The sequence below is a fragment of the Phoca vitulina genome, unplaced genomic scaffold (assembly GCF_004348235.1).
Source record: "Phoca vitulina isolate PV1807 unplaced genomic scaffold, GSC_HSeal_1.0 scaffold2, whole genome shotgun sequence".
Lineage (NCBI taxonomy): Eukaryota > Metazoa > Chordata > Mammalia > Carnivora > Phocidae > Phoca > Phoca vitulina.
This window is the reverse complement of record NW_022589705.1, coordinates 55,359,684-55,384,251: the sequence shown is the minus strand read 5'-3', so window position 1 is coordinate 55,384,251 and position 24,568 is coordinate 55,359,684. Positions and strand designations below refer to the sequence as shown.

Here is a 24,568-nt window from a genome sequence, read left to right as displayed (position 1 = left end):
AGGGTTTTAGAGGGGAGGGGGGTGGGGGGATGGGTTAGCCTGGTGGTGGGTATTAAGGAAGGCATGTATTGCATGGAGCACTTGGTGTTATACGAAAACAGTGAATCGTGGATCCCTACATCAAAAACTAATGATGTATTTATGGTGACTAACATAATAAAATTAAATTAAATTTAAAAAAATAAAATTTAATGATGTACCCAAGCTTCCAAATTATTTGATTTTTAATTTTTAAAATAAATTAGACAGAATGGCATTCAAGGTAATCTTAAAATGTCAATCTCACTCATGTGCTTTCTGATATGCTTACCTGAGCAGGCAGAAAAGGGAGCTATAACTAGTACATGGATAATTGTGCACAACCCTCGGGCTGCCCATAGGAGTGTTCAAATATCATTTGTCACTTGTTTTATGAAGGAAAAAAACTATTGAAAACCATTAGTCTAGCCCAGCACATTCATTTTACAGATATAGAAACTAAGGCCTGTAAAATTTCACAGCATAAGTTAGTGACTGAGATGAGATTTGAATTCAGGTCCTCTAAGTTATAGTTCAGTAAGCTTTCTACTGTACCACAATGAAAAGTGAGTATTTTAATAGCTTCTAAATGGAAAACAGAGTGCCACTTGGTTATTTTAGGAATTCACATTTTTTCTCGCTGCATTGAAGCATTCTCTCTTTCGATCAGATTAAAGCTGACAGAGATGAAACAGTTTTGGGCAGATATCCTTGGGTTGGCTCCAGGGCCTCTAATCTGCATTTCATCATGATACAAGCACATGTTTCCATCACTGGTACACCCGTCTGCATCAGCCGGGATGTTAATCACATGCTAACCCAATTTCCTCTATGAATTTATTACTTACTCTTCATTTAAGTTCATGAAACCTAACAGAGCCCCACATAAGCATCACACCCTTAACAAGAAGATCTTGGCTCAAGGACAAAGCCCACTAGGCAACACAACTTAAAGATGAAGCCTTGGGAGCAGTACAGGAAAAAAAAAAAAATCCGTCTTGCAACAATATCTTGGGAATTGCTACAAAAGATGATTATAAAGAAAATTATGTTATATTACATGGTAGAAATTGAAATATATGAGCAAGTCATGATTGGCAATAAATGACAATTGTATTGACTTGGTGTAGCTCAGTTGTACCAAATCAATCCACGGTTTCCAAAATTAGAGGTGTGGCCTTTAGAACAGAGTGGAAGATACTGGAGTGCATGGAGGGCAAATGGAAGCTATAATGGGAAGGCATTTTGGAAGCAGAGTCTAAATGCAAATTGGTTGTTAGAGAAACTATTCAGATCCATCTGGTGGCTGCATATGATGAATACTAGAAATCCCATCAATGGATATTCATTTTGGCAATGGCAAAGGAAAGTAAAATAGAACAAGGCAGGACACCAGAGTGTGGATGTTGGACTCAAACCCTCTTGCAAATGTGCAGCAAACATTCATCCCATGTTTTAGCTAGTTATCATGAAAGGGGAAGAGATTTTAGTTAAAAAAAAAAAAGAAGTGTCAGGGACATCATAACTACATTATATAACTGGGGGGGGGGGTGTTTTTGCTTGCTGAACTTCCAGATTGTCTGTCTACATTGATTTATTCATTCATTCCACCTACATCTGTTCCTGAGCACCTGTTATATGCCAGGCACAGTACCAGGCATTCAAGATACAAAAATGAGAGAATTCCATTCCAGCCTTCAAGGAACTCTCAGTCTAGTGAGGGATGTAAACTCTAAACAAATACAGTGAAATGAAATAGATAAGAATCAAGCTGTATCAATCATTAGTTATATATGTACAACCTGCTAGCTACTGTTTTAAGTACTTTACATATATTGTCTCAGTTAATTCTCACAAATACCCTATCAGGTAAGTAGAATTATTTCTCCCATTTTATAATGGGCAAATCAAGCACAGAGATGGCAGTAAATGGCAGCTGGGATATGAACCCAGGAAATCTGGCTCTAGAACCCAAGGTCTTAACATATTCCCTTTTGATCTCAAAAGATGGGTGTGAAAGAGCAGAAGGGAAAGCCACTCTACCTACGGTGTAGGTGGAAAGGTGTCAGGGTGATAATGATGCTGGTGATAAAACAGGTAAGGCTTTGCTGGGGAGAAGCTCCCTGAGGTGGGTCTTAAAGAAGCCAGTCTGACTAAGTATATCGTGGAGCAACCAGGTAGAGGAGATAGCTTGAATAAAGTTACTAAAGCTTGAAATGGAATCACATATTTGTTCCTAGAACTCCAGGAAGCTCTGCATGGCTGCAACATAGATTTGAAGACGTTAGTAACCGAGGATGGCACTGGAAAAGAAGTTAGAGGTAAAGGGGACCGGATCATGCATGAAAGACTTTATGTACATCTCCGGAATTCCCCAGGACAAGGGAGAGCCACTGTAGGGTGCTAAGCAAGACAGTCTAATTAAATGTGCCCTTACACAGAATACCCCACCACAAGGGTAGATCTGTGATTGGGAAGGTGGGGGGAGCAAGAAAATAGTTAAAGGATCTTTAGAAATAGTCTCAGATGTGGTGGTGGGGGGGTGAAGATAAAGATGGATGATGTAATACTAACTGGGAAGGAATACCGAAGGAAGAGGATTAATTTCAGGATAACTATCTAGCTTCCATTACACTTTGCTTTGAATTCTTAAACTGTTGGATTCCAAGAAAAAAAATTTTTGTACACCAGAAAAAAAGTACTTTTGAAGAAACTGACAAGGTTTCATGGGACTTACTCTTTCTCTACAGGCCATCTAGAATGGAATGTAGTAATCATTTGCATTTGACTTGATTACCTTATGCCTAAAAGATGCTTCGTAATCAATAGCTAAAATAAACAGTATCCAGGCTTAAAATGCCATTGGGTCATTTAAAGTCATGGCTATTTCTTAGCAAAAAAAAAAAAACGTTCAAAATGTTATCAACATACCCAGCTGTAGTTCTATGCACTGTTGAGTAGGAATGACTCAAATCTTCTAAGTTTTTGTGATTGAAATATTCAATCAGATAACACCAGGGTGAAAATAATGAAGCCTTGAGAGGATGTGTTTCGTCAAGTAGAAAATAATTTTAAAGGCATTCTTAAGGATGCAAAAATGACTGTGAAAAAATACTGACTTCCTGCCAAGGAAGGGATTATTCCAGCTCACCAGAAAGAGAAGAAGAAAAAAAAACAAAAAAACAAAAAAAACGACACCTGTTGGCAGTTTAATGCTAATATGAATTCTGTTTTCAGGCTGGAAATTATGCATCAACAAAAATATAAATATAATTTTTTTCACAGCTGTGTAAGTGAAAAAACATATGTTGAGAAATTAGAGACGACTATTATCCATTATTCAAAATTTCCATGGCCACTGAGTGAATCCAGTGTTGGAATTAAAATGTACAATGCTTTTTAATTAATTTAATTTACATTGTTGGCTGATGAAATGCCACAAATAACCACAACATTGCAAACTCTTCCCTGTTCTCCATCAAAACTGCTCTGCTGTTCACAGGGGCCAATAAAGCTGCTAATTTCTTGTCTTGCCCTGGAGAAAATGGAAGCAGGGTTTGAGGGGTTAAAAGAGAAGCCATAAGCCAGAGGCAGCTGGGCCAAGACCACCATAAACACTTCCCCAGATTCAGATATGGCCTCCTAACAAGATATACCACCGGGTCATGAATGGGAAATATGAGCTACGCTGAGGTTAAAGCAGAATTTCTTGAATAATTATTTCTTAAAGTCTTTTCTATATGCCCAGAAGCATGCTAGGTGTTATACTATCACAGGTGTTACTTATCATTCTATGTGACCTTGGACAAATGACTTCCCTTTTTTGAGATTAATCTTCCCTCTCTGAGAGGTTCTCTTAGGCTCTAAACATTGATGAGTCTCTAATTTTGGCTCACAGTCCTCAGGGAGCTCAGACTTATACAACTTGATAAGACTGGCATACCTAAGCTGATGAAGTGAATCAACAATAAAAATAATAAATCTAAAAATACTGAGAGGAAGGATATTCTGTTTATTGAGCACTTAGGCTGTACAACTGCACACTGTTCTGTCACTTTATTATCTCCCATTCTCTCTATCCGTTATTCCATTCACTCTTCAAAGCAATTCTGTGGTGGCAGGTCCATCGCACAAGTGGAGAAATCAGTGATCAGAGAACTTGGGACAGGTGGTAAGCAGTCAAGGTGGAACTGAATTTAGGTCTGACTCTGGCACCCCAGCTTTTAACCACTCCCCTCACCCTCTAATAACAACAATGGGGAAATGTCCCTGAGGGTTGTTATTATTATAATTGATCCTGTGAAGGCAGTATGGTATAAGAAAGACATCACAACACATGGAGTCAGATGGACCTGGGTATTTAGCTTAACCTTGCCACGTGACTTGCGCCGTGTTGGGAACTCCAGGCATGTTTCTTCATCTGTAGAATGGGGATATCAATAGTTCCCTAAGAGGGTTGCACTGAAGCCTAAATAAGCTAATATCAAATGCTTGGCAGAATGCCTGCCCCACAGTACATACATATGAGCTATTTTCCGTCCTCTTCCCCTCCTCCTTTCCTGTGTTCTCCTATTTTTCAGGCTCTGACCAATGTCTTTCCAGTTGTCTGCTTGTTGTATTAGTGTGCATGGTTTGCCTACAGAGATTTCAAACATTTAAAGGCCATTTGTTCAAAGTAGGGAGGTCACCCTCCCATACTTGAAGCCCTTTCTTGGATACAACACTCATGCTGATCCCAGGCCAGGCTTAGATGATCCTGATTAGCATATGCCAGCTCCCTTGAAGGGAGGGAAAGTGGGAGATAGGCATCTGCAAATTGCAGTCCTTCATTAACCTGTCTGCTAATATTGATGTTACAATTTTCTAGTCAACTCCTCACCCCCACCCTTCCCTCAGCTCTTCATTCCTGGCCTGTAGCCACCCTCTTTTCCCACTCAGTGTCCTCGAGGAACAATTCCTTGTCAGATGTAGCCAGCGGGGTCCTGCGATGCCACCAGCAAAGGATGTATTCACAGAAGGAAAACAATGGCTGAGCGATGAACCCGAATCCAGCCAGTCAGAGACCATGTCCTACAATCAGTGCATTGTCTGGAGTTGATATATCCAACATCTTTCGATGTATAGTTTTCTTCGGAACAGAGAAGCAAATTATAAAAACAACAACAACAACAACAACAAAAAACCCATCCAGCTTGGATTCAGAAGAAAAGGTGGATCTAATACATAAGAATCCACTCTGTGCTAGATGCTTAATTTTCCTACAAAAACTTAGTAATTAGCACTTAGCATTCACCAAGTACTATTCCAATGCACTAAAAATATTGACTCATGTAAACCTCATAACAACCCCTATGAGATAGTTATGATTATCTTTTTCATTTTACAAATAAGGAAGCTGAGCACAGAGAGGGTAAGTAATCTGCTCAAGGCCACTCTAGTGAATGACACAGCAGGATATGAGCCTAAGTTCTGAATCTGGGTTCTGAATCCAGGCTCTTAGCTGTTACACCATGCTGCTTCTTAGTGTAGGAGCACCAGGAACCTCTTAGGACACGTGATTGGGACTAGTAGCTGGTCACTTGCAATAGAAGTGAGTGGGTATACTAGAGAGTGGCTCCTACCCATCAGCATTGGGCATGCTGTGGGCATCCATTGTCACAGCTGATAGAAGGAAGAGGGAATGCTGATTAATCTTGCCAGTTGGTTAAGGAAGTAGACTGTTAAGATATGTTCTTCTATTATTATATTCCCAACACAAAGAATAATAAACCAAACACAGACCGGATATATAATTTGCCCAAGAAAGGATTTTAAGCTAGGCTATGTGATCCCTTAGCCAACCCTCTTCTGAAGGTTCTCAATGGAGCGAAGTCTCCCCAAACCAGATCAGTTTTTATATGCAGAATTTCTAGAACCAACTTTGCCTTCCTAAGACACAAGTAGTATCACCATTTCTCAACCGTATTGTCTCAAAGGAATGGGCAAAACATCCAGAAGCAGGGAATAATTCACACTTTACATAGGGACCAGAGCAACCGAATATGCCATGCACAGAACAGGTGCCTCCTGTATGTATGTTGAGTTCTGATGAACTGAGTTGGTCGTACACTCAAGCTCCACATACAGCCTGAAAAGCTGCAGCCTTAGGAACGGAAAAGAACTCCAAAGAGGCCTATTCCAATAGCCTAATAATGGCAAATACTTGGCATATGTGCTACCAATTCCCTCCCCTGTACCCTTAAAAGGCTTGCCTAACCAACAGAACGATGTCGGCATGACTTGAGCAGAATACCCTCTCAAACTTCTCAGTGTGGTATTCCAGCAGCAACTACCCGTTGGTTACATTAGGCATGTGGAGGTGAAGCCTGCTTTCCATCCCTGAATACCCTGAGAAGTGGACCCAGTGAGTTTGTAGCATCTTGTAACCAATGTGATACAATCAATAATATCTTTCATTCTTTTGCACTGCACTGCCATTTCATACATGCCTTTGGAAATGAGGGAGCTTGAGAGCTCCTGTGTGATTCATGGGTAAGAAAAAATCGTCTAGAAGGTGAAAGGGCAGAGCAATAGGCCTGAAAGCTGTCCATCATACCTGACATTGATAGATGGCAGCCAAATGATGGGTTTGAGGCTACTTTGAGTAGGAGTAGCTTTAGGCCCATGGGACTCAGCTCACCTGAGTTATCCTTCCCAACCCACCAATTTCTCCACCTGAGAGGAGCACTGATGACCCCACCCCCTCCAAACCACTGAAGGCAGCCTCATCAGAGGGATCATTTTAATGATTATGTCACTCCCATCTTTAAGAGCTTTCAATGGCTCCCCATGGCCCTGCTAGATGAAAACCAAACTCTGACATGGATATTACAATCTTCATTCTATTCTCAAGTCACAGCCTTTACAAATTTAATTCAACACATTTAAATTCCACATTAAAATGGACTACTTGCAGCTCCCCAAATGAGCTGTGTGACCGTGGGCAAGTTCCTTAAAATCTCTGCACTTCTCTTACTTCACTAAGAACGGCACCTTGCACTGAGTAAGCATTCAATAAATGTCAGTGATGATGTATATTTTTGGTTGCATGTGTGTGTGGTGTTTCTTTTTCTGACATGCCTGCTGTATGACTCTGAGTGTATGTCTGTTTCAGAGCATTCGGGCTATTTATCTGTGCTTGTCTGCTTCTATCTCTGGGTCTCTCTCTTAAGTTCTCAGACCCCTCCCAGACCCAGGAAGAATATTTTGCTCTTCCTGAAGAAGACTCAGTGCTTACAGGGCAGAGCCCTCTTCCAGGCTGGCTCAGTTAGTACAAAGCTTTCTCATACATACGGGGAACTATTTTGCATCCATGTAAGAATGACAGGAATGGAAAGGCTATGCTCATAAAAGCGGGGTTTTTGTTCTTTTCTCCCAAGTCCTTGTCTCTGGCTTGTCTTGTCTTCACCTGTTTTCCTATATACAGAAATGTGGAACCCTGTTAGCTAATCATGGCTACATTTGTAGGGGGCAAACCCACTTGGCCTTTCTGTTCTCACTGCTCTCAGGGTTCAATGAGGAAGGGTGCTGATTTCCAGCCTGTGAGGGTTTGTTAAACTGGCATATCACTGAAGCAAACACCATCGTGGGCTGCATTCTGTTTCAGCCAGTAGCATTCCATATTCAAGAAAAAAATTGGAATGAAAAGTTCTGGAGACAGATGGTGTTGATGATTGCACAACAATGTGAATGTACTTAATACCACAAAACCAGACATGTAAAAATGCTTAAAACGATACATTTTTTAATATGTACTTTACCATACTAAAGCAATTGTACAAAAAAGAACCAATTTCTAGAGGATGGATATCATAAGTGTACTTCCCATAGTTTTTTTTTTTTTTTCCTTTTTCTATTTCTGTCCTTCTTGTTTACTCAGACTGGGATGTGTATGTGTTTGAGAACTATCTTTGCTTCTTCAGAGTAATATGGGCCTGGGCAAGGAACCAACTGCATTCTGGCACCTCTAGTCTCTGAGATCTCATGTGATTTTAGGATAAGGGCATTAGGGGGGAAGTGCGTTCTGGAATAAGAATCCTTCAGTCATGTCCTTTCAGCAGAAGCATAAATGGGATATGCAAGATAAATACACACATCATCGACCAATATTTGGAAGAACACTGGTGCTCGAGTCAGAAGATCTGGTTGAAATCCCACTACAATCACTGTGGGATGTTGTACAAGTCAGGTCAGCTCTCAAGCTTCCGTCTCCACACCCGTGAAATGCAGGGCGGGCTAAGGGTGGTACAGGAAAAGAGTAAGCTGAAGCGTTGGGCTCCTTTAAGATGACTCTGTTAATCTAGTGTTATGGGCTAGGCAGAGCAGGAATAGATAGAGCAGTGTTGGGACGGGGCAGCAGCCTGAGCATGTTGAAGGCTCATCAGCACTGAGACTGACTGGTACAATTTATCAGGTAAATGGCACCTCCTGGAGAGAGTGCTCGGATTATCGGAAGGAAATAAATCCTGAAGTCCTCCACCTACTTATGTTCCCTTGCCATTAAATCTGGAAAAAATAAATGCCCTGTGTGGGAAGGTTTACTGATTCCTAAGGACAGCTACTGGCTTTAACAATCCATCGGGTCCACCCATGCGGGGCTGTAGAAGAGGCCAGGGTCAGCCCATGGAGGACGGTGAGAAATGCGGCTGCCTCCCAGGCCAGGATGGGCGCAGGGGAAAGCAGGTGGCAAGGCTGCCTCACGGGTCATAGCCAGAGGGAGGAGAGGCTGGGCCTGAGTCAACGCAATTCCAGTGGTGACATGGCAGATCTCTGTAGGCCACAAATAGCCACTATGTGCCCTTTGCAGAAGGGCCCTGCACTCAGTTTCATGTTCTGCTGTTGCCATGATGAAATCTATAATGATTTTTGAACAAGGGGCCCTGATTTTCCTCTTGCATCGGGCCCTGCAGATTACGTGGCCAGTTCTACAGGAAGGACAAGAGGACTGAGGGCCTACATTCTCTAGTATGTTCTAATCTTGTCAGTGAGTGGAGCACTGTAGAGGAGGAATTTGGGTTGAGGAAGAAGACAGGGAGAGAAGAAAGGATGAAGATGAGGAAATTAAGTATTGAACTCATGTTACTTTTTCCATAAGGCTGCCCAAGACCACCTATTTAAAATTCCAACCTGCTCCCCCAACCTCTCTCCTGATTCCCATTTCTCAGCTCTTTTTCAAAAAATTTTCAACAGTTTTTACTACCTGCTTTACTTGTTTGGTGTGTTTATTATTTATTGTCTGTCTTGTTCTTCCAGAACCCAAGTTCCAAGAGGACAGGAATCTTGAGCTGTGTTATTCAATATTATATGCAATTTGCCTAACGACTCCTGGCATGCTGCAGGCCCTCAGTGGATTTTCCAAAGATGAAAGAATGAATCATGCACCTAAGATGTGCTAAGACCTGTGCTAGGCCAGTCACGTGGTTTATCTCATCTAATCCTTACAGGGTTTGGTCACTTATTTACTATGTATAGGAGCCAAATTGGGCTCTAGGGGCACAAATATAAATAGGTTAGGGGATCCACCCTCAATTTCCTATTTAGATATTAGCAGTTTAGAGATACTCCTTTATAACGAAGAACCTGAGGCTCAGAGATTGAGTCATTTGCCAAATGCTAATTCAGAGGAAATCCATGCTCTTCCAGAAGTGGATTAGAGTCCAAAGGAGAAGAAAAGCAGAGAGGGTGAGGAGGAGGAAGTGGGGAGTAGGATGGGGGAGACAGCAAATGGAGGGTTTGGCATGTTGGAGAAACCATAGTTGCTTCGGGAAGAAGCAGCTCGGGAAAGGGAAGTAAACACGAAAGATCCAGAAATCATCTTAAGAGTTCAGAAAATGTGAGCATCCTTGAGATGCATCCCTTATATCTGGAAGGAGTGACTTCCCACTGACCTTCACCCAGCCCCCTAATGATCCAGGCCATATACCTACTTGACTTCTCTAAGCCAGGAAGCTGTGCTTTAATCCAGAGTCCTAAACTTGGACTCAAGAGCCTGGATCAAAGTCCTATCCTTGCCACTCAAAGTGTGGCCTTGGGCAAATGCCACCTTACTGCTCTGAACCTCACCATTCAAATGGGGGTACACTTTTACAACAAGTACCACACTGTGGTATTGCTTGCAAAACACTGTCCAATAATAAGAACAACCCTGTGGGGCACAGCTGGTGAAAGCATCTAACTCAGAGCCAAAATTTCTCCCCCCACCAACTCAACATGAGCTACGTGGCCTTAGACAAACCTCTCAACCTCTCTGAGCCTCAATTTCTTTGACTGTAAGCCAGAAAGCCTTAAGCAAAGATACCAGATAGCTAATATGGGGAGAAAAATGGCTGGACTGTGGATTGAATTTCTAACCTTACACCATTAGCACACAGTTTTAGCCAACTCTGCAAATTTTACTCACAATCAGCCTGGACCTGTAGAGGTTCAAATCTTACAACTAAAGCATGTAATCAGTTCGCCACTTTTTCATAAAACCTCTTGCCTCTGAAAGTCGCAAAATGTGCCTGATCTTCAGTCCTACCTTTGTTTAACTCTTGCTGATTCTTTTTGCCCAGGGAGTGTATCGGATCACTGAGGCAGAGTAGAAAGTGAGGGGTCCACTGGGGATCTGGTATGCTTTTCCGATTCAATTGCAAGAGGCAGTTCTGTTCTCTATATATGAAAAGTAGTCAGTTATTGCAAATGTCTAGTCAATTCCAAATGTCACCAGTTACCAGTAAACAACAAAATGCCGGCTATATTCAGGACTGGATCATTTAAAACATAATTATAATAAATGATTTAAAGGAGCTCTTTTAATTACCACTACGTATCAAAGGCTCAGGAAGGCATTCCAGAAGAATTGTTTTCTATTGTAACTGCATAAATTTAAATGCCATTAATTTCATATCTGTCATTCACTTCTCTTCTATTACATTGATCTCTGTATCAGGGAATTCAATGCCTCCCATTTCATTTGGGGATTTCATGGTTTCTACCGAGGAATAGCTTTGTTTTCACTCTTTCAGTTTCCAAATGCCATTTCCATTCCAATGTCTAAGTCCGTAGACCACATGAAAGCTAAAAAACAAAGGATAAGAAGGGAGACCAGGTCAAGGAATTAGAAAGACTACCAACCTTTTCATTAGAAGAGCAAGATTTTACTCCCAGCTCTGCTGTTACTTCGCTGTGTGACTTTGGGCAAGACCCAGTATGTATCAGGGTCTCAATTTCTACATCTATAAAAGAAGAGTAAGAATAATTCCTGCCCCTGCTCATCTTACTGGAATTTTGAGGATTTGGTGAAAAAAATAAGAGACTTTATGAACCATTCGTTTAACCAGTGAGTTAATCATTCAGTAATGATTTAAGAAGTCCTGACTACATGTTAAATAGTACATTAGACATAAGGACAGGAAACCAAGCAAAGACAAACTGCTTCTCTTGAAAGAAGCATGCTGTGGAGTGGAGGAGACAAAAGAGGGAATGTAGTCTTTTGGGCTAGAGGTGCTCTCCTTCCAGTTATTTCCCTCTTCAAATTCCTGATTTGAGACTCTCTACAGAAAATGAAGCCACTCCTTGGTTTAGTCCAAAATAACCCATCCAATCTTACATCTTAAACCTTTGTTCACATAAATAGCTGCTTCTACGATTCATTTTTTGGCCACTTATTTAGAATGTTAAATATTTAAAGACATAAATTTTCCCCCATCAGAAAAAAATGTGGCTTCTTAACAACCGGTATTTCCAGTCGACTTTAAAGGCACTCTCTGGGCCCAGGATTGATGTACCTCCAGGAGAATGAAATCAATGGGATGTGGAGAAGTGATGGCCTTTTTGATTCTCAAATAAACATTTCTCAGAGGGACCTTCCAAGTCCTCAGGGGACTTCATGGTGATACATTCAAATGCCACCCATCTGTACAAATATCAGTATCTAAGTTTTTAAAAAAAGACTTACATTTTTCAAAGTGAGCTATCAGAAAAATGCATTAGTACCTCTCTACATCGATTGCTGGATGCTGCTTATAAAAACGGTTCTCAGGCTACCTTGGAAGACTGAGATGGAAGGAACCAGACAGAACCAATGTGTTTCTCAGCATCTGAATTGTTTTTGTCCCCCTCCAAAGGTTCGGTTAAGAGTGGTGTTCGGGCGAGCCCGAGAGCAAGGAGAAAACCCAAAGAGGCAGAACTCAGTGGTGATGGGAAGGACCCTAAGTCAAATTCCCATTATGACCGAAGCTGTGGGGAAGAGGCAGATGTTTCCCCAAGGTGGGTCTGACTTCCTGAAGATCTGGGTCATTGTCACGAGGGAGAAACCCAATTCTCAGAAATTGCAGCTTGAGAGAGGAAAATGGATTCGATTTGGAATCAAAATTTCTGGGCTAAGTCCAGGCTCTGATACTTCATTGACATGTGAACTAAACACAAATTATTTCATCTCTCTGGGGATCAGTGTTATGAACTGTAAAGTGGGCATACCAGCATATATGCTAAAAGTAGAATAACATGTCATAGAGCTTTGTGACCCAAGTTATGATTATTTGTAAGGAAAGGAAATGACTCATCCAGGTGAAGTGTGGTAGATGGGTGTTCAAACTTTCTCTATGGGGCCTTTAATTCTGCCCTTCCCAATTTTCTGTCCTTCCCTCCACCTCTCCCTCCTTCCTTCTCCCTTCCTTTTCTCTATCCAACACATATTTACTGAGGGCTAGCCTTGTGCAAGCAACACTGCATGAAACAGGTAGTTAGATGCTTGAGTTTAGATTTCCTATGGAGAATGAAACAACTGGTTGGTTTAGTTCAAAGAAACAATCTGGGGGTTTCAGAGGGGTGGAGGGTGGGGGAGGGGTATTGAGGAGGGCACATGCTGTGGTGAGCACTGGGTATTATTCTTAACTAATGAGTCACCGAACACTACATCAAAAACTAATTATGTACTATACAGTGGCTAACTGAGCATAATAGAAACAAAAAAACAAAAAAAAAACAAAAAATCAAAAAACCAAAATAGTCAGGGGCCCAGCATGGTTCATTCCCATGCAGTAAATTGAGGGAAGTGTAAAGAGGAGACCATTTATATAGGTATGGATATGGGTAAGGGAACCCTTACAAGGGATGGTGAAGCACTCAGGCTCATGAACAGTGGCAGAGACTATACCACCTTCAAGCCTGAGGGGCCAAGTGGAAGAAGCATGGCTCAGAAGCAGGAGGAAGATAGTGGTAGGTGTGGTAGCTATTGGAGAGGGCTTTTCAATAGGAGGTATGGTCTCAAGTAGAGGAAACTGTGGCCTTGGCAGGGAGGGAGCCAGGAGACTAACCGCCCTAACCCATCTCCTTCCATCTGATTGCCTGCTGGTGCTTTCCATTGGCCAAACCCGACCAGAAGCCAGAAGGCCAGGGGACCCGTTGATGCAGCGCCCTCCCCCGCCCCCGCCACCGAGTTCGGTGGCACAGCGCCATGTGCAAGGGTGGAGACCAGATCTCAAGTGGCGAGCATAGACTACTGAGGACAGGCGGGTAGCATGGCATTTTAGAATATGGGTTCTAGAGCCTCTGGGCCTGCATTCCATTGAATCCTTGTTTGCCCACTGTGGTTCCTTACATGAGCCACTTACTCTTTCTATGTCCCCAATTTTCCTAACTCTCGATCACGAGGTCATGTGTTCAAGAACCATGTTGGGCATGGAGTCGGCTCCAAAATGAATGAATGAATGAATGAATGAATGAATAAAAGCTCTATGTCCTAATTTCCTTGTCTGTTAAACAGTTATAATAAAAGTGTCTACCCACAGGTTATCGTGAGGATTGAGTTAATATTCCTAATCACTTAGAGCAATGCCTGGTACAACCTAAGTGCTATATTTAGCTTCAGCTTGTACATATGGGATGCAATGGTGGACAAGAAAAATGAGTGAAAGGCTCTCTGAGTGTCCTGAACTGCAGCTCACACTGGACCACCCCTTGTGCTGTTTTTTCTTTCTTGCAGACACGGCCTGTGATGTGATCATTTTGAGAATCTGAGGTAATGGAGAAAGACCAGCAGGGAAGGGGAATCCTATCATTCCATTTTATCTTCCCCTCAGAGTCCTGTTACGATTTTTGTCTTCATGACATCAGGACCTAGGTTTCTGTCAGCTACCAGCATCTGCACACATCTGCCTCCAGCCCTGATGATTCGGAACCAGGTCACCCAAAGTATCCGGCTGAAAGTCCTCCTCAGTCCCAGGTTCCAGGCTCTGCTTCGAAACACCTCTGGTTCTCCGCCAGCGATTGTGTTCTCCCTGGTTACCTCACCTTCTTGCCTTGGGAAGGGATACACTAAAAGCTGAGGAGTTAGAAGTTGCTTCTAACTGCCAAGAGTATAAAAAGATGCCCCGAACCGGGAGTCCAAAGAGCCATGTTCAAATCCTAGCTCTAATCTGTTTGAGCCGTGTGACCTTGACCAAACAACAGATCCTTTCTTAACTGGAGGGTCCTTGGACAGAAAAGAGGCACTCGAGTTCTGCATATTCTTTTGAATGTAGGAGGGAATAAAAAGTCAAAGTTAGTAATACTAGTAAATGGAGCAATGGACAAAAATTTAAAAACCTGTGTTATAATTTTAGTTCTTGTATGGACTAGCAATAGGACTACATACTGTCAATTCATATTACTAGCCCTTAGTTTTCCCATTTGCAAAATATCGAGGTGGCTGATAGCTACACGTGGCTAGATGTAAAAGTGCTTTGTAAATTACTAGATATATTTGAGGAACATATTAGTACTGCCATCCTCTGATCTCAAATGCTAACCACACTAATTGGGAGCCAGTATTCATACACTTTCCCCACGTGGACACCTTACAGCCAACAACCTATTTACTGACCACAAAACCATGAGTAGTGGGGTAAATGCCAGGAACTGGCATCTTGGCTGCCCATAGCTTTAGTCCACACCCTGGCAGCACTGAATATATTTCTTTCATTATTTATACTTAAGAAACTCCATGTCATCGTTCAAGTTCAAAATTTGAATAGATTGCCAGGCAGCTTATTGAATTATTTATTTTAACTGGCTTATTTCTATATTGGATAATTTCTTCCATGCGTTTCCACTATATCAATAATGGGAGGCAATTATTGATTTTTTTAAAGCCATTAGATTCAATGAATTGTTCAATTAGTTTTACAATTTCAAATAGAGAAAGATGCAAGACTACCACTCTTGGCAGTTAGAAGCAACTTCTAAAAGGAGGATAATGCCCTAATTTGTAAAATGCATAGGTGCCGGGTAGAGGTGGGCCCTGCATCCCACATGCAGGTCAAGGCGTACATCATCATGGTTCGGATTTTATAGCAGTGTCTCTGAGCACTGTGTTTAGGGGGCTAGCAGCAAATGCATATTTGTGAGTGTTTATTCATTGGTATTTACACATAGATATATTGTTAAGCTATTATAAATTCAGATGGATAATAAACACACAATGACTTTAAGAGACGAATATTAATAGACAATGTCATGTTCACCTCTGGTCCTAAATCGTTGAAGGCTCTCCATTTTCTATAGAATAAAGTTCAAAGTTCCAGGCAGACAAATCCAGACAGTACCCTGTGTGAAACTTAATAAGTGTTTTCTTGACTTCACACCTTTGCTATTTTCACATTCTGGAGTGTTCTCATGTCTCTGTCACTGTCCCTTCCACATGTTGGGGAGGCAGGGAATCATAATACAGAGCTTCCCAAACTTCAGCCATCTATGCACCAGCCTCTCACACCCATTATCTAACTGCATTACCATTCACTTAATTTTACAGATGACACACTCTAGTACCTCCATAGGCACTCTAGGCTCCTGTTCAGCATTTACACCAATAAAACCATGGGGCTAAGATTCTAGTCATACTATTTGTGGTGCACATTAAAACAGACACGTAACTATTAAAATAAACCATGAACCACATAAAAATATCCTCACATAGTAGTCCCGATTCCCACATCACACTTTAGGGACTATTAGGGTCATAGGTAAGATTTCAGGCTCTAGCCACAGGCTTGGATTTCAGCTCCAGCCACTTACTAGCCATGCATCCTTGGGCAAGGTACATAAACATGCTAGGCCTCAGCTTAAACATTTATGAGGATCAGAATAGTATTGTGAAAATTACATGAGAATACACGTAAAGCGCCTAGCACTTGATAACCATTACTGTGTCAATTTCAGCAAACCTCTGCGGAGAGTTATTGCATTATGGTTAGGATCAAGGGTTGGATTCAAATCCTGGCTGTTGAGCAATTTAGGGCAAATCACTAAGTCTTAGCACCTTCACTGAGTTGCCAGGAGGTCAAGTTGATATAAATATAGTACTTAGAGCAGTTCCTATGCACAGGAAGCATGTTAGAGATTCAGTCAGCAATTATGATTGCCTTCGCTATGTCCTAGACACCAGGCTATGTGCTAGTGATAGAAACAACCGAAAAAGAATTTAAAAATCTCCAGTTTTTATGTGCATTTTATATGCAAATGTGTGAACGCAGACCAAGTACAAATTAAATAGAGGAGAAAATGATCAATTATGCACTGGACAGGGAGAAGGGAATAAAGGAGGGTTTCATGGAGGAGATGTTAGGTGTGGTTTTAAGGACTGAAGTGGGGTATTAAAGGATGATTCATGAAGACAATTCAGCCAACACTTCCTCTGGGAAGGCTTCTCTGATTCCACAGTAGTTAAGAGCTACTTGTTACTGTCTGAGGGGCAGAGACTGGTGTTGGACATCGGATTTTTGATGTTGAGGGACTGGTCCATGGTAAGTGCTTGATAAGGAGGCGATGAAGTCACTTCTCCTCGCCTAGCTTTATTTCCTTATTCATAAGATAAACCTTTCTCTTGCCTCTCTGCTATTCTTTCACAGATACTATTTAATATTAACAATAATGAAAATTCACATATATTGATATACACTTTATACATATTTCATTTTATCCTCATAATGTTCCTATGAGTGAGCCCTATTATTATTCTGACTTTATAGATAAGTCATCTGAGGCTTTGAAAGCTTAAGTAACTCTAACAAAGTCACCCACTAGCTTATAACATAGCTCGCTTGTCCCAAGGATATGTACCCCAACCACTGTGCTACGTTGCCTCTCAAAATGTCTAAATTTAAATTCTGTTTCATGAGGAAGTGATGTCAATTCCTCAGATGGGGCCATTTACTGAATAATGCACAGCCACTTCTCAGATAAGGGGGGGTGGTGAAAGCAGACAGCTTCTGGGACCCGGCATCAGCTAGGTCTGTGCAAATCCGCATGGTATGCAAATAGTTTACAGCAACAGAGACAGGGTTCCCAGAACGAATCATTCTCACTCCTGCTGCTGAGTGAGACACTGTCATGATGGTTCAGGCTGGCACGAGCTCAGCTGGACAAGGCTAATGAGGATGGAGGAGAGTGAGAACCTCACTTGAACTCCTTGGTAATCAGGGAATTATTAAGTTAATATACAAATATAATCTGCAATAAGATGAAGTGAAGGCAAACAGCTTCTAATCATTGCTAACTTTCCCGTGTAACAGCTTTCATCAAGTAATATGCATGGGATCTCTGCAGGAGCACTAATCCTCTACGAGGCCCGTGGGGGTGGAGGTTCAACCACCTGGAGCAGGTTGGAAGGGAAGAAAAATAAGTAAACTGGAATCTTCAGTATACAGTAAATAGTCTTCATTTAGGCTGCTTCTATGGCTCTCAGACGATAGCCACTTAAAGCGGGGGATAATTCTTCTGGCTCCTCAACCCACTAAGGGGACATTCCACAGACTCAGAACATTAGCCTGGGAAGAACCTTGGAGATTTATATTCTCCAGCTCTCTTATTGTGGAGGTGTGGAAACAAGTAGGTGGTGGGATATAAAATAAAGATATAAAAATAGATAGCATGGTATTTTATGAACAATATTAACAATGAATCTAGGGAAAATTGTTTTCTATCAAAATGCAGGATCGACAGGCTAGGGACTAATGAAAAACCAGTGAAGTCACCCTAACTCTGGCTGGCGTCAGCGGGATATGAGGGGAGGGGACCACGCAGCTGCATTGGGCTCCACACCATTCTCCTGACGATGCTGACATGAGGAGGGCGGTCCATGCCCGATGTGGGGGAGGGGGCTGGTAGAACTGCCCTGAGGGCAGGAACCTGATTCTGTGTATAGGCCTATGTTCTTGAGAAACTCAGGCTATCCCAGGCCCACGGCTCTGTCCCCAGCACAGACAATGACACTAATTATGCATGCGATGAGCTACACACCACAGAAGAAAGAGGAGGCTCTCTGGGAGCATGTGGGGGACTGCCTGAATCTAGAGGGGGGAGGGCTAGAAAGGCTTTCTGGGGGAGTGATGTGAAGGAGCAGGAGGATTTAGACAAGGATAGTGGGATGAAATGACAAGGTGACCCAGGATGGCAATGGAGGCAGAGAGAACCACAAGCATGATGGTGTGGAAACAGGGGAGCATCAGTGGGGAGGTAACACCCCAAGTATGCTATCGCTATGAGCTTGTATTGTGTGCCACTATATACGTGAGGATGTGAATGTGCATTCATCGGTGCACCTATCAGTTATTGGTGACATAGAAACAACTCATTCCACAATGTGGACTCAGTGTTTACAAGCGCTCCAGTTGTTCATGCTGTCCTGAGTGAAGAGAGGCCTTAACACATAGGGCACCTTGCCAGAGGTCCTCCTGCAGCTACACCTGTGTGTGTGTGTGTGTGTGTGTGTGTGTGTGTGCGCGCGCAGGTATTCCCATCTGGAGAAAGTGAGCAGAGCCCGCAGGTGTGAGGCTGAGCCTCACCTGACTCAGAAAAAGAAGAGGAAACCACTTGGCAACTTTGGAAGGCTGCTAGAATAATAACCGGTAGATAGTCTGTCAAGGCTCATGTGTACTCTTTAGCCTGAAAATCTCTCTCACTGACCAGAGAGCCGCTTACCAGAGTGCTCGGTAACCTCTCTGAGTCTCCTCTGCGAAATGGAGGTTTTAGGAATTTTCCTTTGTACCTCACAGGATGGCCTTGGGGATCAAGAAAGACCATCTGAAAAAGTTCAACAATTATTTTGTTATCCAGCACATTCTATTCACTTAGTCCCATCAATATACTGGTAATCTAAGAACTGGCATTTTAAATGTAGGAGTTTTAAGGATCAGAAAGCCCACTCTGGCTAAAGTCACAAAGGGAGCTGTAAAGAAACCGTAACATTGGGAGCCTGGACCTTACATCTTATGCACCTCAGCACCTCGCTCCTTGGGCTCTCTGCATGAGGGGGTATGTGTCCTCTGAAGGAACAAGAGACAATTAGGTGCTCACAGACCTCCCACTTGACAATTTGTCACTGGCAGGTGCAAGGCATGCTCTGAGGGCACTCTCCATCTGAGCATCCATGCCCTCAGCACAGAGCAAACCACGGCCAATGACATGGTTCCTGCCCAGTGGGAACGCAAACTAAATGGTAGGCAGGCCGGCCATCCAAAGACTATTAGTTCCACTCACAATTTTATTTCTCAGTTTCAAGAACAAAAGCAAAGGTTGGAAAGTTTTGCTTTTTACAGAATACTGTGCATCTCAAAAGAGATCTCAATCTCACTTTTCTGAGAACATCCAATGTCTGCTCTAGCAACGTGGAACCTCATGTCAGAAAACGTGAGTCTGAGAATAAAAGCTGCCACTCACTAATTGACGATGACCTTGGGCTGGCTCACTGTCAATATATTAATTTATAGATTGGGGATAATAATACCTCCTTCTCAGTGTTTTTGCGGGGCATACTTATGAAGGTGACGTCGGGGAGAAATCTGGAAGTAAGGGTATGCACCCAGTAAAATGCAACTTTGGTGCTCTACTCCCAAGAAAGTTGTTTATCTATGGGTACCTTCCTTCTAGCATAGTGCCTGCCCCCGGGGAAGGTGCTCACCAATGTTTGTTGAAAGTTGTTTTTTTTTTCTTTTCTTTTTCTTTCTTTCTTTTTTTTTTTTTTTTAGTGAGAGAGAGCAGAAGTGGAGGGGGGAGGGCAGAGGGAGAGAGAGAATGAATCTGAAGCAGGTTCCATGCTCAGCACAGAGCCTAACATGGGGCTCCATCTCACGACCCTGAGACAATGACCCCAGCCTAAATTGAGAGTTGGATGTTTAAAAGAAAATGTGATTAAAAAAAAAAAAGAGTTGGATGCTTAAATGACTGAGCCATCCAGGTGCCCCTCAAATTCATTTAAACTTTCAACAAACAATAAATATCTGAGTCTGAATACACAAATACAGAATTTTCTTTTGCTTCATATTTATATTTGATTTTTAGCAAAAAGTAAATTATGTGATTGGTTCCTGGGAGGGTTGTAACCTTATAATCAGAGATTACTTGGATTGTTGTGCTACTTTTCTTAGGGCCATTCTGAGGGAAGAAACCCAGGGAAACTCTGACGTGCACCCCACCCTCACTCATCAAAATGACTCATTCAAGACTTTAAAAGTAGCTCTTCTCCTGGGATTGTATTTAAATTTTGAAGACGATTATAAAAGTAGCAAAAGTGACAATGAATTATAACAAATATCCATGAGCCCACCACCAATAATGGATAATTATTAACATTTTGCCACAACTGCCTTAAATCTTTTTTTAATAAAAAAATCAAACGTTTCAGATAAAATTAAAGTCCCCTCTCACTCTTGTTTGTGAGTTTCATCTCTTCCCTCTCTAGTGGCTACTACTTCATGGATTAAGTATCTTTTCCAGTCTATTTTTGGAACACAGTTTATGTATGAACAACATAGTATTGTTTAATATTTGTGTGGGTTTCTAAAAAGATTTCCATGACTGAAATCATACTGTATATATACTAAATATAATCCTGCATACCTTTTCACTTAAATTATGTGCTTCAGATCTCATCATTAGCTTGTTCTTCTTAAGTCCTCCATTCCTCAAATAATGGGCATGTGGAGGGTTTATAGTTTTTTCCATTATAAATAGAATTGCAATGAATTTTCTGGTATATATCTCTTTGTGCACATGTCCACAATATTCTCTAGAGTGTGTCTGGAAGTGTATGTACATATGCATGTGTATCAGAATTACTCGGTCATAGGGAATGTATACACTCAGAGAGCCAAACTACTCTTTGTAAGCATATTATCAATGTATATTTCATCAGAAATTCATGACAAGCATAATAATTTTCCTTCATTCCTTCACCAACTTTTGATCTTGTCATACCTTTAAATGTTTGCTAGTCTGATAGGTGAGAAATTATCTTTCTCATTCTTTTTTTTTGACTATTATAAAAGTTTATTTAACAAAAAAGTTCGATATGAAAATGCACATGACCTGATTTTTATATTGTAGTAAAACAGGTACTATGGAGGGGACATGTGGAAGCAGTTGATTTCTTCTGATGAACACACCCATTGTTTATACTAGCTCCAAGGCTTCTAACATGATGATACTATTTCCTCATATTACCACCATTCTAATATTGTTCTGTTGCCCACTAGTTGCCATCTCCACACATTCATCTATCACAAGATTCATAAATGGATCGAACCCCCGCAATATTCCTTGGACATGTCTGCCACCATTTAATTTCAATGACAATTTCTTGTCCATAAATTTTTTCAACTCGGGAGGGTGAGCTTTGCTCATGGTGTCTACTCGGCGAGCTCAAAGATGCCCTATCTTTCTCATTCTTATTTCAACTTGAATTCCCCAAATTGATTACTAAGGTTGCAGATATGTTTAATCAAGCATTTATGATTACTCTTATGTGAATTGCCTGTGCATTTCTTTTCCTTATTTTTCTATATAGTTTTTTCTTCCACTTACTGGTTTAGCATTTCCCTAGATACTTGTCCTTTGTTATATATGACGAAAGTATCTTCAAGTGTGTGGGTGATCTCATAACCAGCAACCTTTGCTACACATTGGCTTTTTGTGTTTTTATTTTTGCAATACATTCATTTGAAATTTTGAAGTGGTAGAATTTACCAATCTTATCCTTTATATATTAGAGTCTTTGTCATATTTATGAATTTCCCTATAACTCATTTTAAGAGCTTTTGGATATCCTACCATGAGTTTATGTCATCATTTTAAGGTTTGTTTTTTGAGATGTAGGTTTTTCCAAGGTTCTAAATCGTACATTCTCTTCCCTTCTTTCCTTTCCCTTCCCTTCCTTGTTCAAAAATGTTCTATGTCTCAACCTGCCCTGGGTAGAGCTGTCTTCCCTTCTTCACACTCCCTTTTTACCCTTTCCACAACTCTTTATACCATCAATTCTACGCTACCCTAGGTTCTTACAGCAGAGTTCTTGTTTTAATTCATTTATTTATCCTCAGTTCCCAGTGTAGAACCTGGAGAATAGATGCTTGAGAGAGAAGTGTATTCGCACAGTCTTAGCGGCAGTGATGGGAATGGGCTGTTAAACTAGTGAGAATACCACTGTATTCTGAGGTAGGCAAGGCCACCCCAAAATATCCTTCATACTGAAAGTGACAGAGGAAAATGGAGAGTGCCCAAAGAGGAGTGAGCAGTTAGTATGAAGAGGACTCTCGGAATGCTGGCCATGGAAGGAAAGATGAAAGACCAGGTGATGCGCTGTCTGGGGTCTTGATAAGTGCCATTTACTCAGCAAAAACCCTTTGCATGTCCACTGCTTGCCAGGCTCTGCTCTAGACAATTTACAGAGATTCGACTCCGAAGACCACTGAGAGGTGGCATACCTCTCATTTAAACGCCGGAGATGTTAAGAAGGTTGCCCAAGTCTGCTCTGAGAGGAAGTGGCAGAGACAGGATGTAAATCTGCTCTGGGTGACATCAGAGTCCTTGGTCCTGCAGTAACCTTGGTGCTGGTGTCCTTTTGCGGAGGGGCAGGAGGAGGTAGGCCCTAAGCACATGGAGGACAGACTGCCCTGGTTTCCTTCCTGCCTCTCTCTTTTATCAGCCGTGAGACCCTAGGCATGTCATTTAATTGCTTTGTGCCTCACATTTCCTCACTCTGTAAATGGGAATGCTTCATTACCTGATTTATAGTTTTTGTGAATGTTAACTAAGTAAATACCTATAAAATGTCAAGAACAGTCCTGACATTGTTATGTAAGTTCTTGCCGTTATGATTATTTAACAATATAGCGTGTTGTGCCATGACTAAACTTACTCCCAGTGTTGCCGGAGGGTAGATCTGAACCAATGGGAAGAGGTTACTAGAATTCAGATTTAAATGTGATACAAGGAAGAGATTTTCAATAACTAGAGTGGCCAGGGCGGCTTCCCAGAATAGTGAGCCCTCACCACCTTCCGGTGCTGTTTTAAGCTGCATCGAAAGGGCCATTGCGTGGAAGGGTGGACGAGATGGTCTCCTCCGAGAATCCTTAGAGTGCTAGGAGTCTATGAGTCCATGCAATATCCACCCAAGTTCCAGGCCAGTGACATCATTTGGCATGCTAATGAATGGAAATATTTTCACGCAGGCTGGCCGATTCAAGCCATGCGTACGATGAAAAGGGCAAATCTTTTCATGTGAAATTGTGCATGAATAGAGACTCATTGCCCACATAAAATGCATTTTGGGGAAATGGCTTTCAACAAAACAGGGTAAGAATACACTGTAAGCTCTTGTGACTTGATCATTTACAGGACAAAGGCAAGCTGATGTTCCAGAAGTCACTGGTCTTGTAATAAACTGAATATTCCTCTCTGGAATCAGATGTATACATGATTGAAACGCTATGGTTAGGGGATTGAACAGAAGGGAGTGAATTATTATCTATGGTGTATCTACTTGGTATGAGACAGTAAGCCTGGCACTTAATATGCCATCTTCTGTACTGTTTGATAGTCAATAAAATTAAGGCTCAGAGAGGTTAAGAGGCATGCTCAGAGTCACACAGTTAGACGTGATGATTTCAACTATGCTTCTTACATTATAATACTAGGGGCCAAAAGCTGGTGACTAATGGGTCATTACCTGCATTTAAGAATTTGAAGAATTGAATTAATTGTTAAGATTTAAAAATCAGGGTGTTGCATAAAAGTTAAATCCAGATTTCCAGGTTCTTTTGAAAAGTAGGGAGACTTGGCAACACCAGGTCCCTAGTCAAGTCTGGCAAAAATTAGGTGGAGTTGAGTAGCCCCTGCCCCTTATGGCTTAGGCATACACTTCCAAATGTGCACAGCCTCCATTCCATATATTATTACATTCTAATTTCAGTGGCCTGTTGACCCAGAGGGCGATATGAGTCATGATCCCTACTCTACATACTCTGCTATAGAAATTAAAGGGCAAGAGGGGTGACTGGGTGGCACAGTCAGTTAAGCATCCAACTCTTGATTTTGGCTCAGGTCATGATCTCAGGGTCATGGGATCGAGATCCACGTCAGGCTCCATGCTGAGCATGAAGCCTGCTTAGGATTCTCTGTCTCCCCACCAACACTCATGTGCACTCCTGAAGGAAGGAAGGAAGGAAGGAAGGAAGGAAGGAAGGAAGGAAGGAAGGAAGGAAGGAAGGAAGGAAGGAAG

At 41.8% G+C, this 24,568-nt stretch overlaps 2 protein-coding genes across 9 annotated transcripts in view; both read right to left on the bottom strand.

The window, feature by feature from the left end:
* Positions 1-24,568, bottom strand: part of DAB1 (DAB adaptor protein 1) — a 1,119,086-nt gene that overhangs the window by 641,875 nt on the left and 452,643 nt on the right. The window lies entirely within an intron of this gene.
* LOC116646979 (small nuclear ribonucleoprotein G-like) lies at positions 20,107-24,379 on the bottom strand. Its single transcript, XM_032428079.1, has one exon. The coding sequence runs from the start codon at positions 21,694-21,696 to the stop codon at positions 21,508-21,510; it is 189 nt and encodes a 62-aa protein (XP_032283970.1). The 5' UTR covers positions 21,697-24,379; the 3' UTR covers positions 20,107-21,507.